The sequence below is a fragment of the Papilio xuthus genome, unplaced genomic scaffold (genome assembly GCF_000836235.2).
Source record: "Papilio xuthus unplaced genomic scaffold, Pxut_1.1 DF828952.1, whole genome shotgun sequence".
Taxonomy (NCBI): domain Eukaryota; kingdom Metazoa; phylum Arthropoda; class Insecta; order Lepidoptera; family Papilionidae; genus Papilio; species Papilio xuthus.
This window is the reverse complement of record NW_013529697.1, coordinates 3,576,532-3,595,323: the sequence shown is the minus strand read 5'-3', so window position 1 is coordinate 3,595,323 and position 18,792 is coordinate 3,576,532. Positions and strand designations below refer to the sequence as shown.

The window sequence follows — 18,792 nt, the reverse complement described above, 5'->3', positions numbered from 1 at the left end:
GACTAAAATACCCGTTTAAAATATATTGTTACCTCTGTTTTATCAAAGATAATGATAGGGATGTCGATATGTTTCATACAGGGGTTATAGTCTGATAAACCTACGCTTTCTTTTGCTCTAGATTTCTTTGTCATGCCATCTAGCGGGCATACCCGTAACCCATTTGCAATCTTACAAATATTACTTGCATAATTAACTTTCCGCTTAATACAATCTACATTAGATAAAAAATCATGTGCCCATAATATCTAATTATAGCAATTATTTTAAACCATAAAATTTAATTAACGCGTAAATATATTTCATTCGAATTTATTGAAAAAAAACTGGAATATATTTATTGTCTTTATAAAAATGTTAATTATGACATTACAAATATGTTGTAAATAAATTTAATATTAAATATAAATTACAAACTTGTAATAATACCAAGAATGTCTATACAAACGTTACCGAGAGATCATTTACGTTATGGAATTAGCTACAACTACCAGTGTACAAACACCGATCTATAGAGATGGTCACCATTTACTTCTCATTCTAATTTTTAAAACGATATTTGATAAAAATATGAAGACGAACGCTATACAGAATAGAGCTATAACCGTGTACTCGTATTGTTCATGTGCCATCCCGTTATCCTCTAGGAATTGTCTGGGATAAGTATAGTGGCAGTAGAGTATGTCACAAAAGAGTTTCGGCCGATTCATACCGAATATCGATATAACCAAGCCAACCAGGCCGTGTTTCAAGAAGGAGAAGTTAAACATCCATTGGAAGAAGAACGGCGCGTCGCTGTAGCGTAAGAAGAAGCCGGAGAACACCGTGAACGGCATTATGAAGAACGGCCCGAACACAACACCATTCTGTAAAACAAACAATAAACTAAAGACGATAAATAAATGCCGTCAAAACAAATTAAGTCGTCTACGAGAAAAAAATTATATCGAAGAAATTAAAACTACCAAAGCCAGTCTTTTCCAGAATACTGTGTTATTAAGATGTTACACCATTTTTTTTATAACGCATTTGCACTTCTTTTGCATCATGCGGATGCATGCTAAATACAGTATTGTGTGTGCTCACCTTAACATTAAACAAGGACCCATTAAAGAGTCCGATGCAGATGGCGGTGTAAGAGACCAGCAGCAGAGAGCAGCAGAAGCCTAAGAAGCGTTTGTACTCTAGCGGCTGGCCAGTCAGAAAGTATGTGATGACGGCGAAGGTTAGGGTGCAGATGGTCTGTGTGGGCAGCGACGACACCAGAATGGACGCGTAGTACGCACCAGTTGCGTACCAACGGTTGAAGTGCTCTCTCCGTACCACGGGCATTTGTTCTGGAACTAATTTACTTTATTTCATTAAACCTGGTCACTGAAGTAATCCTTATTTTTGTAGAAGCTTCGTACTCTTATTACTTCTTATGTCTGAGAATGAAAATATTGCAAACTGAAGGTTATTGCTTCAAATACGCGTCAGACAACTATTGGAATTTTTGAAGTTAAGATACTTTCCAGTGACAAAAGGATTTACAACACAGTATTTGTTTTCGTTTTAGTTTGAATTAGCGAATAAAATCTATTTAATAAATACATACATCTGATGGAGACGGCACTGAACGCGGTGAACATGAGGAACATAAGACTAAAGTAGAGGAAGTTGTAGTTATTCCGCATGTACCGCGCCTCGTAGCCAATGTCGTAAAACAAGCAGCCGACGAACAGCGCCATGAATAAGTGGATGCCGGTGATCATAAGCGTGAACTGGGGATCCCGCCAGTATGACTGGAAGTAATAGATATTGCAATAAGATTAACACTGGTAGGCTCAACCTACAGCTGTTGCCAGCAAACCGGTGCTCTTTCTAATAGACCAATAAAAATCATTATGGTCGTCTCGTTAGGTTCACATATGATACAAAAAAATATATACTTTTTATTTAAATGCAAATTTCGATCATCTAGAATTTCTCAAGCAGAGAAAGAGGACAGATAGATAATCGTCTGGTTATTAGAAAGAAAGAAATAAAATCCATAAACATTTGGAAATAAAAATAAAAGAATAACAAGCAATCGATTGATTTTTAACAATCAAAGTTATTACTTCTTACCAAGAATGATCTCCGTGATAATATTGTGAATTGTTTCCATGTAGACGTTGGGTAAGTGCCTTTTAACGAAAGTAAAATTTTACTGGTCGGATCTTCTTTTGGTGATGGTAATGTGGTCAGAAATACTTCTTCGTTTTTACTTAACTTATATTTTTCTGTGAACATTGTTATTGTATTCATTTTAGTGAATAAAAGGAAAAAATAAGCAGTAACGATAATTGAGCGTAGCATAGTTTGCGAATGGAAACAACAATAATACAGAACTTTTGATATATTTCAATAGTTTAAGGACCGTTTCTACTACATTAATCCTGTAGATGAAAGACATATGATCTTGTTCATTTTAGACCTATTGTAAATTTTCGTCATCACGACGGTAAATCAGAAAGTTCAAAGGCAAAAAAATTATATAAAATATGTTTATTCACCTATTAAATTACTATCAGTCTCATCTGTGATATTATTTATCCATCGCTGGTTCTTTCCATTTTGTGATGATTCTACTAATTGAGTTTCATTTTCCGAGCAAATTTCTATAACTGTAATAAAAGAAAACAATGGGTATAACATAATATACTTTCAGTTTGAATATTGTCGCCGAAATAGCTCAGTTGGGAGAGCGTTAGACTGAAGATCTAAAGGTCCCCGGTTCAATCCCGGGTTTCGGCAGATTGTCTTTTTGTTTTGATATTTCTTTTTTGTAAGTTATAATTTACAGAGGAAAAAAATAATTAATAATTTAAAAGATCCTTAATCATTCCCGTATACATCAGTCTTATGTCGTATTGATTTCGAAAAACAGGATATTGTTGCTAAAGTAGAACTAAATTTGCAATTATAAAAATCAATTTAGAACGAGTTTATAGAAATTATTGGTGTAATTTACATTTATTCGAATGTGTTAGATATAAAAGAATTCTTTATCAGTAAAATAAAACATGGAAGCAATTTATTAGAGGTCATTAAACTTTATAAAAGTCGCTTCGATCGTCAGGACGGGACGCTCCGTTTTTATCACATTTGGTCTTCTCGAAACCCGTCAAACTAGCTTGTCACTTCACAAACTACGGATATACGTGTGTTCACTCGACTAAATATGGAAATTTATAATGTTTTACTTAATTTTATCTTAGGAAAGTAAGCAATATAATTAAAACCTACACACAAATTAAACATATTTTAATACACATGTCAACAAATGGTAAATAATTATTAATTTTAAAAATGAATTAGAAAAAAGGTAAAAACAAAGCATCAAGTCAAGCATCAATATCAGGTATGAACAGTCTTTAAAAAGTCTTCAATATAAAATGTAAAAGAAACATCTTTTGTAAATTGAAATTTACTCACAAAAATCCACGGGATTATGGTAAGGTGGGCACGTCAAATTCATTCGTTGTAAATAAGGTAGAAGGAGAGGCACGGACCCCATGTATGCGCATCGGCCGGCTACGATTGCGTATACTCTGTCCACCATGTCGAGTAGAGCCGCTGAGGGCTGGTGCATGCTCACCACCACGGTCCTGCCTTGTCTGGCTAATAAATGCAGTAAATACACCAACTGTTTGGATATCGAGCTGTCCAAGCCACTGAAAAAGAAATAAATATTAAGTGCCAATACCAGTATACTTATGTATCTCTATATAAAATTTGTATATCTCGTATTCTTCAATCATTTTCATCTCCCCGCCCATATCTCTACGAAGGATCAGTATTACCTTTCCACTTAAAACTATCTGCCGTCTTATTTTAATTGAATCCCATTAACCATATCCCCATTCATCTGAAACATTCAATCCATTGTTTCTTCTGTCTTTCTTTATCTTTATAGAAATCATCTAATTTTAAAGATTTATTCAAGAATCTCCTTTTAGGGCATGAATTTCACAAGAGTTTTTTCCAATACTCAAACACATTGTTAAAAGAAGCCGTGTTTTAACGTTCCTAGGACATATGGTAACACTAAAGTATAGTGTCAATTCTAGCGACTAGACTTATAAAACAATTCAAATTAAGTGTTAAGCTTACGTTAAGCTACAAACCACTAAATTTTGTTACACGAGGAGATAATTTAAATTAAAAATATGATGATAATTCTATTCATAGAATAATCTTGACAGGAAGTTATTATTAATTAAATTTAATCGTTTGTATACTTCTATAACTATATTATATTCAAATTAAATTATTGTATTTTTTATAGGAGGAGGAAGTAGGTAGCGGAACGCTTTATCACTTTTATTCTCGTGCTAAAATTATTGATAGAAATTGTAAACGCTGATTTAGATGTGATATTGTTAACCGCATTTCTAAATGTATTTTATTGTGTTATAACAAAGCAGGTGGTTTTTTTATGTTAATATATTTATTAGCCTTATTTTCTGATAGTAACTTGGCTTGTTTAATGAAATCTTATCAAATCACCGACGACACCTTTCGGTCATGTTATGATAACAATGTTTAAATATGCATTGAATGAAAAATAACATTCAAATTTTACTTTTTTGTGAATATTTTTTATTAGTAAATTTAAGAACAGTTATGTTTCAAGCTAATATCGTAATCATGGGGACAGAGACATGATAAGATACATAGAGTGTAGACCTCCATTAAAGGCCGGCAACGCATCTACGGTTCCTCTGGCTTTGCGGATGTCCATGGACGTCGGATCAAATAATTTTAAGCGATTCGTTGCTGTTTTGTCTCCTTCTATAAAAAAAATAAATCATAACATATTTGATATTCAATGTGTACCTGGTGGGTTCGTCGAGGAACATGACTGGAGGGTCGCTGACAAGCTCGAGGCCGATTGCAAGCCGTTTCTTCTGTCCACCGGACAGACAGCCGGCGCGTGTGTGCCTCACTTTAGTCATCGCGAGCGATGTCATTATCTCTTGTACCTACGAATTAAAATGGACTATTTGAACATTTAGTAAAGTATTCATGTTATCATCGCTCACAAATATATGCTATTTAAGTAATTAATTGATAGTTATAAAAATTACAACGTGATCAGCGAACAAATAAAAAGGATAAATGGACCCACATTCCTTATCCCGCATTACGTGTGGTCGAAACACGATGTTCTGGATCTCTAAATCAATTTTTTATTCGTCATTTCAATGGTCATTTTTTAATCTAAACAAAATTGGTAACTAAAATTTTGCCACCTAATACTGACCACACTTGATCAGGAATTAAAGTCAAAGCAGAATAAATACCTACCCTTTGTTTCTTCTGTTCAGTACTAATGTGGTTGCCGAGCTTAAGTTCAGCAGCGATATGAAGTGACTCTTGTATTGTGAGCATGTCCTGCACGCGGTCGTCCTGCAGAATATAGCAGGAGCGTCGCAGGAACCTATTGTGTACGCGCACGCGGCCGTTTACGTACAACGTACCGCTCGTTGGCTTCCTGAAAACATTCAATTTTATTATGTAGCGTAGGCAATATATAGTATTAGCTCTTTTGACATATATATTAACAAAATCATACTCATACTAATATTTATTTTATTTTTATTTATTTATTTAAAAACTGCATAGCATCATTACAGTATACAACCAATTTGACTATAAATGCTTATGTTTAAATGGTTAATATATGTGTTTGTTTGAAGGTATCTCCAGATTGGCTGAAAGTTAGCATAAATGTTGAAGACATAGGCTAATTATATAGTTTTTTTTAAACACGCGCGGACGGAGTAGCGTGCGACAGCTAGTAATGACATAAATGTTAATTACAAATATTATACTTCAGTTATTAAAGTATTAGTAGATTCGCATTTTGGACGAATGACTATTACAAAATGCTTGAATGACGACGTATATTGTGTAAACTATTTCTGCATTTCTAGAGAATCTTCAATGTGTTATTTTTCAATATGACCATGAATATGAAGGATATTATATTTGCTTGCAATCTGAGTGATAAACTTGACTAATAGAAAACTTATCGATTGGTTCACAGCACAAGAGCAAACAAGAGTTAGATGGTAAACAGTGTTACCGTGAATTCCTACCGTCATAAAACGCGTATATGAAGATTATTGTTATCTCTGTTGTTTTCAAAGAGACAGAGAGGGACGAATATACTGTTGTGATACAAGTGTTGTGGGAGATTCATCGTTAGTGATACAAACAGAGATAGCGCGCGCTATCAGTTCGTAGCGAGAAAGTTGACAAGCAACGCTCGATTATTATTATGAATATAATAATAATTTCATTATCGAATTTTCATTATTATTTCTTGTTTTGGCAATCATTTACATACTGTATGAAATACTGCGTAATGTGAATTAATAATGTTTTAAGTGTGTGCATGTGTGTGTGTGTGTGCGCGCGCATTTGGGTGCGTTAAGTGATATTTTATAGGCCAAAAAATATAAACTGGTGGCTTTATTCTTTTCTTGTATTAACCAATAAAATAAATAATATGTTCAATACAAGCTCTTTCTGATGATATTTACATACGAGTATATGTTAAACGAAGCATAAACGGTTTAACTAAACTAAGAATAAGATAAACTATACACAATTTATTCAAGGAGGTTCTAAATTGAGAGAAACGAGTGAGGTCAGTAAATTAGCACTTCCTCATGATCTACATTTATACTACGACTCATATAAACTATGAGTGAGTAAAAGGTGCATCATTCAAACACGACACAGGTTCATTTAAAGTGTAAAAAAGTGTAAGTGTACAACACTTATCTTGGAACAAAAACACGGCACAAATTGTTATTGGCTTTTAGAGGCGTGTAACATAGTTTATGAAAATAAATAACTATTGAACTGTCACATTCAAAAGGAATTCTTATAACTTCTTTTTGGATGATTACTTTTTAATGTTTTAATAAATATTAGTAGACAACTTTTTGCCCACGATTTAGATCGCACGGAATTAAAAAAAAAACTTAATTCGTAGCCTCTGTGTCTTTCCAGATTATGTTTGACATCTACACTAAATTTCAGCGAGATCTGTTCAGCCGTCCTGGAGATACCTTCTAATAAACATCCATCCATCCAATTACTTAGTAAGATAAGCTTGAAGCTTGTGCTAGATTATAGTAGTAAAATCGCGGGATTCGAATCTATGACTGGTGGATAAAACGTACCATTAAACATTGGCAACTTGAAATAAAACAATATTTAATTAAATATGACCCTAACCTCGAATACTGGGAATATTGTTGTTCCAATTAACATAAAAGGCAATTTGTAATATTTTATTTTCCGACCCACATATGGCCGAGTGCATTAGCATCGCTGTTGTCATAACATACTTTACTTGTTGGTGCATTAAGTGCATGTGCACGCGGACAAACATTCATATAATATCCTTGTAAATGTACACACAAATACGGTTCGTCGGAAAGGTTTCCATTCAATACCATTTTGTTTGCGTACTCGTTTTATTCACTATTTTTTTCTTTGTTTGATTCATGCATCATTGTATGCGTTTGTTGTATTTGTCACGAACAAATATATATTTTTATTAATTTCTAGTATTTTATATGATTTTAGATATTATCAGCCGTTAAAACGAATCTCTTATATTAGGTATTAAAAATATGTATACCAAAAACATGACCGACTGTGACAATCAAAGGAAGAATATGAATCGAACACCTCACTCGTCAAAGTCGATTTACTGTGGGTTTTTGAGACCAAAATCTTTGTTTAAAGAATATTGTCATCCGTGACATTATTTATAACAAAACAGAGATATCAGGTTTAAACGACGATTACAGTTTCAGAAACCCACCTTACTAAGTACTACTACTAATTTATCCTCTTTTGGTAGTAAGATGTCATTACAAAAGCTTATTAGAATCAGGCTATCCATAATCGTATGAATATTCTAAACGAGTCAAATATTGGTTTCAATCTTAAATTTCACGAGAATACGGTGAATAGTTATCATTGGACTTTGAAACTTTCACGATAGCAATGGGATGACGTAGACATATCAAACATTAGCAATGAAATGATTACACGCTTTAAAACATTAATTAAAAAATAATTTAACAGTAAATGAAGGTAATTACTGCATAATAATATGATACTTTTACCGTCTACAATTACGAATTATCACAACTAAAATTCATGACTTAATATATTGCTTATCTTAAATAAAATTAAGATAATAGTGTCAGTGAACTTTGATAAAAATTAACAAAATTTTCATTTTTAAATATTAAATTAAATTCTTATATTTCATTTCATTGAAATATTTAAATTCACTACAAGGATAATATAAACGTTCAATTCATATAGAAATATATAATTGTGATGAAAAATTGTATATTGACAGTGAGTCGAATGCTATGAAATAATCTTACTTATATACCTTCTTCCTAATATTATAAATGCGAATGTTTAGATGGATGGATGGATGTTTGTTTCAAGGTATCTCCAGAACGACTGAAAGGATCTCCATGAAATTTGGCATATATTTAGAACATAGTCTGTAACAACATACGAGTATAGGCTACTAATACGGACGGAGTAGCGCGCGATAGCGAGTTGGTTATAATTTTTAACGGATCTTGTAACCTAAGTATTAATATATAATATAATTCCTTGACATCCATAATAAAAATGGTAATTGTCGTTACGATCTTAGTCTTTTCCGCATTCCTTTAACTCTTGAAGTAGCAATGCAAGAGGGAAATGCCGACGTTAGCAATTTGTTCTCTAGCTCTCAAACCAATGAATGAATATTCCAATTCATTCAAGTATGCGTTAAATCAACTACGAAAGGACATAAACAGATCTAAAATGTCAAAGTATAATAAGTAAAGTGATGGCTCACGATATTTTAAAAAATATCTTAATATAACTATTAATATTACAATTTAAATATGATAACGCATAACTCTGTATGATTGATTAGAAATTATCAATTTAAAATGTAGTTGCTATGGTAATTAAATGAAGAGTTATTAATATCTGTCCAAAATGATTACAGATGATAATGACATAAAATGATAAAAGTAAAGTAAATCATGCACTATTATAGTTCCGTAAGGTCACACAGACAAAAAAAATTGTATGTGAACGTTTCAGTAGTTTGGACTCACGGTGTGCATGCTTCTTGACACAAAGTAGCAAGTTCAATTACTCCTCTATCATTCTAGATATTTTTTATTGCAGATCTTTATTATCTGTGATAAGTTACATTGTATCAATCGTTTTAAATATTAATAAAGATAATTGTGTCTACATTATACGTGACGTAGACAAGGCTCGTAATTGATCGGTTATTATATTTTGTTATTTTGAAATGCGCATTTCATTCTTTCACTTAAACTAAGACATAAGCTAATAATTTATACTATGTCAAATAAACTATACACTAAAACTAGACTAAACTAAATAATATAAAAAATTGACCCCAAATCGTTGCGCTCGCACGGTAGGGTTCCCGAGAGGCTGGCGGCATTTCCCCGTTGATTGGCTAGGCTCAACCTTTGTTCGAAATGTGCGCCAGCCCTTGGATCCCCTGAGACGTCGGTGAGGCGTGCGGAAATCTCCTTAAACAGACATCTGTCCTTATCTTCTTTCACTTGTAAACTAAGTACCAGTAGTCCGATTTGAGTTGTTTTTTTATTGAATTGCCTAATGTTTACAATTATAAGAGTCAAGGGGAAAAGATGCGTCAGGAAAACCGATAGCCACAGTAGTGTTGTACGAAAACACTCTACCATTCTTTTACTAAGCATCAATCGCGCGTAACATAGTTTATTATTTGAAAAAAAAATCTTGTTATATCTACACATTTAGTGTGTTATCATTTTCATACAGATTGTGTATTAATCCAAAATTAGTATATTATCTTTACGTATCTCTAAATTGTGCTATCAAAACGATCGACTATTTTATAACAACCTTGATTATAGATTAAAATGTAGTGATGAGTGTAACCAGGTGGGGGAACAAATATGTACAAATATTCATTGCAACGCAAACACAGCGAAATGGTTAAGTCCGCATTCAACGCAACCCATAGTAAAAAATTTAATTGTTTTATTCGAAGTTGTTGGATGTTTCAATGTCTTATTTTACATTTCTAAACCATATTTATAGTGAATAACGTAAGACCATAAACAATAAAAGTTTTTAAACTTTTCAAAATAATCTGTTTTCCTTACTTATAGTTTGGCCTTACAGCCGTCGCGTAGATTAACACATGTTCTGCATATAAATATAGATGCGTTTATATGTATACTATGCTATAAATACACGAGGTCATTGTACTGTATACAACTATAGTTACTATGTTTAATTTTATACAAGTTTGCACCGTGATTTTGCCTATCGTGTGATAGTCAGGTCGATGCAAAAAGTAAAATAGTCTAATATATTTTTTTAATAACAAAAAATGAATATTTCCGCTAAAAATGTGAAAAAAAATGCAGAGTTTTACCCAGGTATATTGTAGCAGAGGCACTAATTCTGAAGCTTAATCACAACTGGAATAACATTATATGTTTGTAAGAAAATAAAATCACACTTTTTTCAAATATTTGATATACAAATTGTGTCAATTACTGAAAATACTTTATTACCGTCTCTTGTTTTTTCTTTATAAAAATGTAATGTTTATAAAAATTGTGATAAAGTCGACACGTAAATATGTGTATGCTAAAATGCTTTAAAAAACAAAATATTCATATTAAATTCTATAGGAAAATAATTAAGGTTGCGGTAATAGTTATCAGTTTATTTCTTGCTGATTTTAAAATACAACCAAAATGTGGTTATGTCGTTCATTGTCAAAGAGACTCGTGCTATTTTAATTTACAGAGGGGCTGAACAAAATTCATTCGCTAGTATACATAGTAATATAAATAGACACGACAAAGAGCTTGGTTCGATCACCTCGTTCCTAGGAGCATTTATATTTCGTTTTTCAAATTAACTTAGGGTAGGCTCCGAGCCACTCGGTGGGGACCTATAGTGAGCTGATGATGATGATGATTTCAAATTAATTATAGTTAAAATAAGTTTTCAAAGTTTGATTAAAATGTAATCTTAATTAGAAGATGTATAAATACTGGGGTCAAACTCCGTCACATTTAGGTTACGATACGACGCGATGTAATTCCGTTGGTAACAAGTGTTAACATTGACACAATTTCCTGCTTCTTGGCGCAGAAAACAAATACAATACAATATGCTATTTAAAAACAACAGACGACTTACAACGAAACGTTGTTTTCTGGCCAAAGCTTCGCTAGCAAGATAATTACGTTTTGCCTTTAGTACAAGAGCTAAAACAGTAGTCGATTGTAGAGAGGCTTCTATAAAATTATGTTGTCATCCCTTTCATTCTCCTTGAATAAATAGAGTCAACAATAAATGTTAAGTCAGTAGAACTTCACGGTAAATTGACGACCAGTGAAGACTTTGTGTTATTGACTGTACAAAGGCTTCAAGGTCACGTAGTAAAAGTAACACGAATCATTTAATTATGTAATATAGAGTTCATAGTCACTATATAAAATACGTATGTCTGTGTGTACGGCCGTTCACACTGATAACAATACACGAGTGTTATGTCAGTGGGCGTTCATTGTTTCGGTCTATTTCAATTTACGCATTCCTTTGTATTCATACACGAGCCTCGTGTATGGTAGCCGTCTCGCCTATCCTAATTCTCGGAATTGTAATCTTTATTGTACAGTTAAATTTATATAAAAATTAACACTTTCAAGGTCACTACAATTATCACACAGTGAGCTCGCAGGGTTAGCAAGTGGCATTGAACGTTGTAAAATTTAAATGAGAAACTTCATTTATTTAGAAAACTTCACAAAATAATTATTACGTCAACAGGTAGTACGCTCATCAAATTATTACATTTAATATTTATGTTAGTAAACATCTACATAGTACAGGGAATAGCGAAACTATAATATTATCAAACAATGATCCATACTCAATGGATTAGTAACTAATAAGTAGTGTGTTGTTTGTACTACAACGCAGCTAAGTTGCACATGTTGGGTAAACAATTAGTTTCTGTACACCATTGTGACAATGTTAATGTTTTCATACACGCGTCATATAGTTTTACGACGACAAAACAAACAGAAAGACTAAATAAAAGTAAATAATACAGTCTAATACAAATTTTCAAAGTTTCAAAAATTCATATTAAATGTGCCAGCATCACCGGGTACTCTGCCTAATCCAGTCAGGGCGTGGGCGCATATGATGAACGAGCAAGCTGGGCATAACGTATACGCATTCTGGGAACGCCGAAAGCAATATTATATTCTTTATTACACGTACTACCCTCCACTTACTTAAAGGAAGACTTGTTAGTATGTATCATACGTTATAAACAGATTTAATGAATGTCCAATTAGGCAGCCTAGGTCAGTCTAAATGAAGCGATGTAAAGATGTTGACAAAACGCAAAATACTCTATGAAGAAATTTTGTTGGGGCCAGTACATTTCCATGTTCATTGCTGTCAAAAATTAAATTATTATAAATATAATAATCTTACGTGTATCCTGCAAGAATGTCCATGAGACTGCTCTTGCCGGCTCCGGACTGGCCAATGATGACAGTCAGCTCGCCGGCGTTAAAGCTGCCGCTCACATTATTCAGTACGGTTTTACGACCTGTAAAAAGATAATACATATCTCAATATTTTCTCAAATTAAATAAAATATCAACGAAACTGACAAAATTACTTCATACAGGCAACCGGGCAGTGGAAGCCTATATTATATAATATTAACCAGACAGACAAGCATTTACATTCAATAACTAGGGTACAACTATTTAACAAGTGGAATTATTATCAAACAATAGTTTACCAATAAAATAATTATAAGCCCACATTTACATAACAACTTTTTAGGTTAACCTTTTTATTTTTTATAAAACTTAGTTTTACTGTTGGGATTTTCGAAGTGTGAGAATCTTGTTAAATCAATGAAAGTGTTCGATTAATTCAAAGTCATTCGAGTTCAAAATCTTCTTAGTAGAGGCTTCATTTCTTATTTCATTCGGCATTGCAATAATACGTTCGGCATGATCTATTGATGTAAGTAATTGTTGGTATGATAGATAAATTGCTGTTACAAAATGAGCATTTCCGTCATTTGGTCGGCAACAATGAGTTTAACAGCCCCGGATGCTATATTAGGATAATACAAGTCAACTGAACTTCGCCCACGTGAAGACGTTCTTAAATTTTTTTATATATTATAGCATAACACAGGCATTTTAGCTTGTAAGCTAGTTGTTCCACTCCTTTAATGTAGCAAAGGAGTGGAACAAGTTGACGGTGTCATTGTTTCAATCCAAGTATGATATGGGGACCAATCAAGAGTAGAATAGTTACACCTAAATTTTTCAACCCTATAAACGCTTGACATGAGTTGGACTGCCGGTCAAGTGTTACTTTATTCATAAAAATATTAAGTTTTTTATGACCACCATTGGCCTTTAGATAACTTTGTATTAAATTAAATATTTATAGCGATATAAAAGATTAAACAGTTGTTTTGTTTGCAAATATATCGAGACAATGGTAATGCCGTAATTTGCTTAAGAAAGACGTGGACCTCTAATTTAAAAACAATTTAATTCTTTTGCGGAAGGTAAGTAACCGCGAAGTAACCGAGTTTGTCTCATTAGGTTCAGACGGCCAAGGCCACGCTGGACTTGACAGTTGCGTTAGTCACTGCAATTGTGCCAATCTTTCTTTGTGACACGGGAAGGGATTGCTTAAAAAACTTAGGTTATTTATTGCTGCTTATTTATTTTCCCTTGAAAACTTTATCTGTATTTATAGTTTTTGTATTACGCGCCAATAACTTATTTATCAAAAGTAGTTTTATTAAAAAAAAACGTGCGAATTCATTATATTATTGGCAATAAAGGTATATTTTTAATTATACAATTTTTGGAATAATAAATTGCAACTCTACAATATTGTTTTGAATTTATGCAACATAGTAACAATTTTAATTTATTTGTAATTAACTGATTGCCTCATTATTGTAACTATACCTGTGCTTAACGTTGGGAATAATAATTATAGTATTTATTGAATCACAACAAAGTTACAAGAAGTTACCAATCAACCAAATAATCAGTACACACTACAATCTTACTTCTTACTAATATCACAAATGCGAATGTTTGTTAGAAGGTAACTCCAGAACGGCTGCATGGATCTAGCTGAATTTTAAAATGGGTATTAAGGGTATAAATGGGTTAAGTTATTTTAATTTCGCGCGGACGCAGTCGCGGGAGATAGCTAGTGAATTATAAATTACAAAGTCTACGTTTTCACTGCAAAGGTTAGGTGTTTAACCCCTGGATGTATTTATATTGAGATTTGTATGACCTAAAGACAACTTTAGTAGAACGTATTACGTATTACTTTTGTTTGATGGAATAAATACTTATTGGTATGCAACTAAACGCGTCTCTACTTTAGCAAGGTTATACTTCTAGTCCGGAAAAGGAACTAACATTTAGAATAGAATTGGTATAAATCATAATAAACGTGTCATCGAGTGAGTATTGAAGATTGTATTAGAAGGGAACTGGAGGGATATATACGGCGGAGTTTTATTTCATACAACACTAGATATCAACTAGATGTTTTAATGACATTAAATACGAGTGTAATAACTACTTCAACAACTAAACTGTACTGTGCTTTGTTATTTATTATTATTGAAAGTTTAAACTTAAAACTATCATTTACACCTGCAGGAGTCTGCAACAAGAATTGGGAGAGTCACGTAGCGATGAAATAGATATTCTAAAATCCATGGCTTTAGTAGCATAATTGTAATTCGTGCATTGCATTTATCATCATTCACCTTAGGGTAAGCTTGAAGGCCCTCAGTGGAGACGGATAGTGAGCTGATGATGATGATTTGTAAAAATGGTTCGTAGTTACATATCTGAAAAATGGTAAAGAATTTAAAGCACTATATAAAGTTTATAAAATTAGCAAAACCAAATTATTTACTGAATTGACTAGAAACATTGAGGGTTTCAGGGTAGTTTTTTTTAATGCTAATGCTGTCTTTTTTGTTAACTACTCTGATCCATCAAGAAGTTCTCCTTGAATTTAATCTCAAATTGTGTAAAGTCAAATTACAAGGACATGCAAAGGAAGACAGATAAAGACGAATGAATTGTAAACTATAAACTTGATAAAATTCTTTTAACCCGATTTTACGTCACGTACTATTAAATCCAAATATTAAATTATTATTAATTATTAACAGAGGTTAACGGGAAAGAATTTAGTCGTATAACCTGTACCTTCATACAGAAACTTTAAATTATTGTAATACAACTTGCTTCATCAGCAGTCAGAAGATACATTTATGAAAAGAGCTAGAAGAAAAAGGGAAGCAAAAGGACTGCCGTGGAATCGAATACTTAGTACAAGCTTTTGATTCATTTGGAATCCTGCAAGAAATGTCGTTTTTTAAAAATGGAATTGTGCCTCTTGTACATTGTAAAGCAAATGTCGATTGATGGGTCTAATAGTTATTACCTCTGTGCTATCAAATAAAAGATATTAACATTTTTATTAATCTTAAAATCCAAGTTTTTTGCTAATTGGAAGCTTAAAGTTTTATCTTAGGATTAAAAACATTTTCATAGGTTTATGACTTTGTTGTTCTCAACTTTAATTACCCTATTTATGTTAATTATTGTACGTAATACATATTTATTATTACTTCCTACGATGGTTTAATTTAACGTCATCATTACTTACATCATGCATCATAACATCTGAGTTTTATCATTTATGCGATGCGTAAATAATGGGCAACGTTTTGATGTTCGCAATCTTTCGTAATTATCATAAGTCTATGAACAGTAACAGTTTTAGCTCTACTAGCTCCTTGATCGAGATTTTACGCTCTATTTTTTACCATGGCTTTTGGGGGTTTAAAAAGGGTTTTTTGAGACTGTAATTCGCAGACTTAAGGCGCCCTTTATGTCCGCGCCTTAGTATAAAGTCGGCCCTGAGTATAAATTACTTCTTATCTTACCCCAAAATTGATACCTTTTCAATTGTGCCAGCCACATACCTTTAAATTTTATTGAGATATCGGACTGTTAATTAAAACTTACTTGTGTAGTCAAAACTGACAACTGTATATTTTAACTGCCTTTCTTTTAAACCTGGTAGTTTAACTAAAGGCGTGGAACTTGCCTAACAAGATTAGTTAGATGTAAATTTGGTCTAATTTTAAAAGGTTGAGCGTAGGTCACTTAGGCCTTTTAACTCTTGGATTAAGCAGATTACCATAGTTACGACTTTCCATTTTGCTTTTAGATCTTTGAGTAACAAGTTCTCCTAATGTGGCCTTATTTAATGTGTAGTTGTGCGGGTTAATATTCTTGTATTACCTTCATGTTTGACTTTCTAATTTTCTTTTCTTTTTTTCTCAACCTCGAAGGTTCTATTGTTTTTAGTTATCAACAATCATTATTCTTAAAAAGTTACTGTGTATCTTACTAAAGGTTTCATTTGATTGAAATTATTAACTCAAACACTCTTTAGTTACTTTTGATGCAATAAATACTTGGTGGTCTGGTTTGACCTTTTGGATGGTACGATCTAACTAGCTATATTATAAACTAACTAAACGATTGGCGGTATATTAAAAATATTCTAATGAAATAATAGTACACATTACACAAACAAATTTTTATGAACCGCGATACAAAGTAGCCATGACACAAAAAATAACAATTATCTTGCTTAAAACTGGTGCACGCAATGCAATGATAATAATTAATAACTTTACTAAATACATTAAAATACCTAATAATAATAAACAAAATTAGTAATGGTAGAGTCCATAACAATAACTTTTGTCGCAGAATGGGCAGATTGACTGATAAAATACCACGTCCCCACTTCTTCGTCATCAGATCTGGTACGTCTCTAGCAATGATCTCGGAGCTTAGCACAAGATGTGACTACAAATTTGACCTTGAAATTTTCTGGTTTTCGGTTTTGAATTGAGATATCAAAGGTTCTAATTTAATTCCTTCCTCATACCAACTTTTTCTAGGTTCGAAACCCTTCTCTGTCTTTACACGGAAAAAGTTAAAGTGAATTTGATTGGGGAGAGAATAAAGAGGAAGAGGAAATATCCTATTTACTGTTTATCATTTCCTCTGTCCATTAAAGGTATGATCAATTAACAGGTTGGTCGTTTGTCACGATTTTTCCTTAGAAATATAAATAATAAAATGTTAGTATGTAATATCAAAAACATTTGGTATTTATCTTTGCATCTTTAGGTTTTTGTTGAGCTAATTTAATGATCTAAATTAACTTTAAATATGCTTAACACGTGTTGGCTACGAGCGGTGTGAATAAAAAGCGTGTTAACATCTCGCTAGATGAAATAAAAATAAACTCGTTTCTAGGAAAACAAATCTTATAGTTTATTATGATGATAAAGACATAGTAAAGTTGAAGCTAACAAATCTAGCTCTACAAATATTTAGTGATAGTTAACAACCATAAATTATAAAGTTAATAAACTATTGATGTTTATTAGAATAATAATAAATTCTATGTACGAAATGTAATCAATAAATCAAGGTAAAATAAATTACAATCGCGTCAGTTTCTTTGTTAGTGTAATACAATGATAACCAAAGTATTCATTGTGATCTTACACAGTAGATATAATTTAATTTTTCTTATATTTAGTGTAAAAAAATTAAAATAACAAACCAGTTCCTGAACTTATAGACGTTTTAGACGTCAACAAGTTTCCTCGTTCCTAAGCCTGATTTGCGAATTACATAACATAGATTTTTTTTAATAATAATATAAGCATCAAATTATGTAACTTATACGCCAAGAACTCCATATTTTTAGGTCTACCGCCAGATTAATTAGCGTATTCATTTCACTATTATCATGCAACGCATGATAATGAGAGTTCAAACGTAGATAACTGACAAGGGCAACCATCTACCATTTGTTAATGAGTATATTGTATAATTTTATCAGAGTATTCCGAGTAAGAAGTGCACAAAGCTTTATCACGTACCTCCCGCCAGAATGCCGTGACGAACTTTATAGGTGATATCTTGAAAGGAAATGTTGAGCGAGTCTTCAGACGACGACGTCGAAGCTGTCTCTTGAGACACGGATTGATTGTCGACAACCATGTTGATAACTTTCACTAGCACCAAATCACGGAAGGTCACTACAGCGTTAAATCAAAGAGTTTAGGTTCCATTGCGTTGTCATACAGCACTGTGAACGTAAAACGTAAACAAAGGACGACGCGTCTCAAGAATACAGCGACAGACTCTTGCGCGTAGACGACCGACGTCTAGCACCACACTGGACTGGACGTGGTCTCTGCGCGCGCGGCCCTCTACGTTACAACAATTATCGGTCGTTATCCCCACCACGCGCAGTCAGCTGCGAAGCGCTAAGTAGCTGATTTCTGTTATCTTTCGTAAATTCACTACACAATTAAATAGTAACATTAGAAAAAAAAACAGTTCGCCTCACTTAAGTAGCTTACGATTAGTTACGGTAGAACTATTTTAAGTAAACAATATATATAATTACCCTATTAAATATTAAGATTATTCTTCCTGTTTTTGAAAAGATGATTTGAATAATTAGAATAAAATCGTT

General features: G+C 32.7%; 1 protein-coding gene and 1 non-coding gene across 2 annotated transcripts; one reads left to right on the top strand and one right to left on the bottom strand.

Moving 5' to 3' along the window:
• Positions 1-356: 356 nt before the first annotated feature.
• On the bottom strand, positions 357-18,501 carry LOC106127420 (ATP-binding cassette sub-family G member 1). Its single transcript, XM_013325502.1, has 10 exons — positions 18,191-18,501; positions 12,628-12,745; positions 5,335-5,521; positions 4,864-5,009; positions 3,460-3,698; positions 2,538-2,648; positions 2,110-2,264; positions 1,598-1,784; positions 1,087-1,343; positions 357-866 (listed from the first exon to the last, which is right to left on the bottom strand). The coding sequence occupies exons 1-10, from the start codon at positions 18,309-18,311 to the stop codon at positions 522-524; spliced, it is 1,866 nt and encodes a 621-aa protein (XP_013180956.1). The 5' UTR covers positions 18,312-18,501; the 3' UTR covers positions 357-521.
• TRNAF-GAA (transfer RNA phenylalanine (anticodon GAA)) lies at positions 2,706-2,778 on the top strand. Its single transcript has one exon. It is a non-coding gene; the product is annotated as a tRNA-Phe (tRNA).
• Positions 18,502-18,792: the final 291 nt, after the last annotated feature.

Excerpts from the sequence above, each read along its gene's own strand:
- LOC106127420 (XM_013325502.1), bottom strand. The coding sequence starts at position 18,311 with ATGGTTGTCGACAATCAATCCGTGTCTCAAGAGACAGCTTCGACGTCG. Across the intron at positions 2,649-3,459 it reads CCATAATCCCGTGGATTTTT|TTATAGAAATTTGCTCGGAA; the intron begins GTGAGTAAATTT and ends CTTTTATTACAG. Across the intron at positions 1,785-2,109 it reads TATCACGGAGATCATTCTTG|TCATACTGGCGGGATCCCCA; the intron begins GTAAGAAGTAAT and ends TATTACTTCCAG.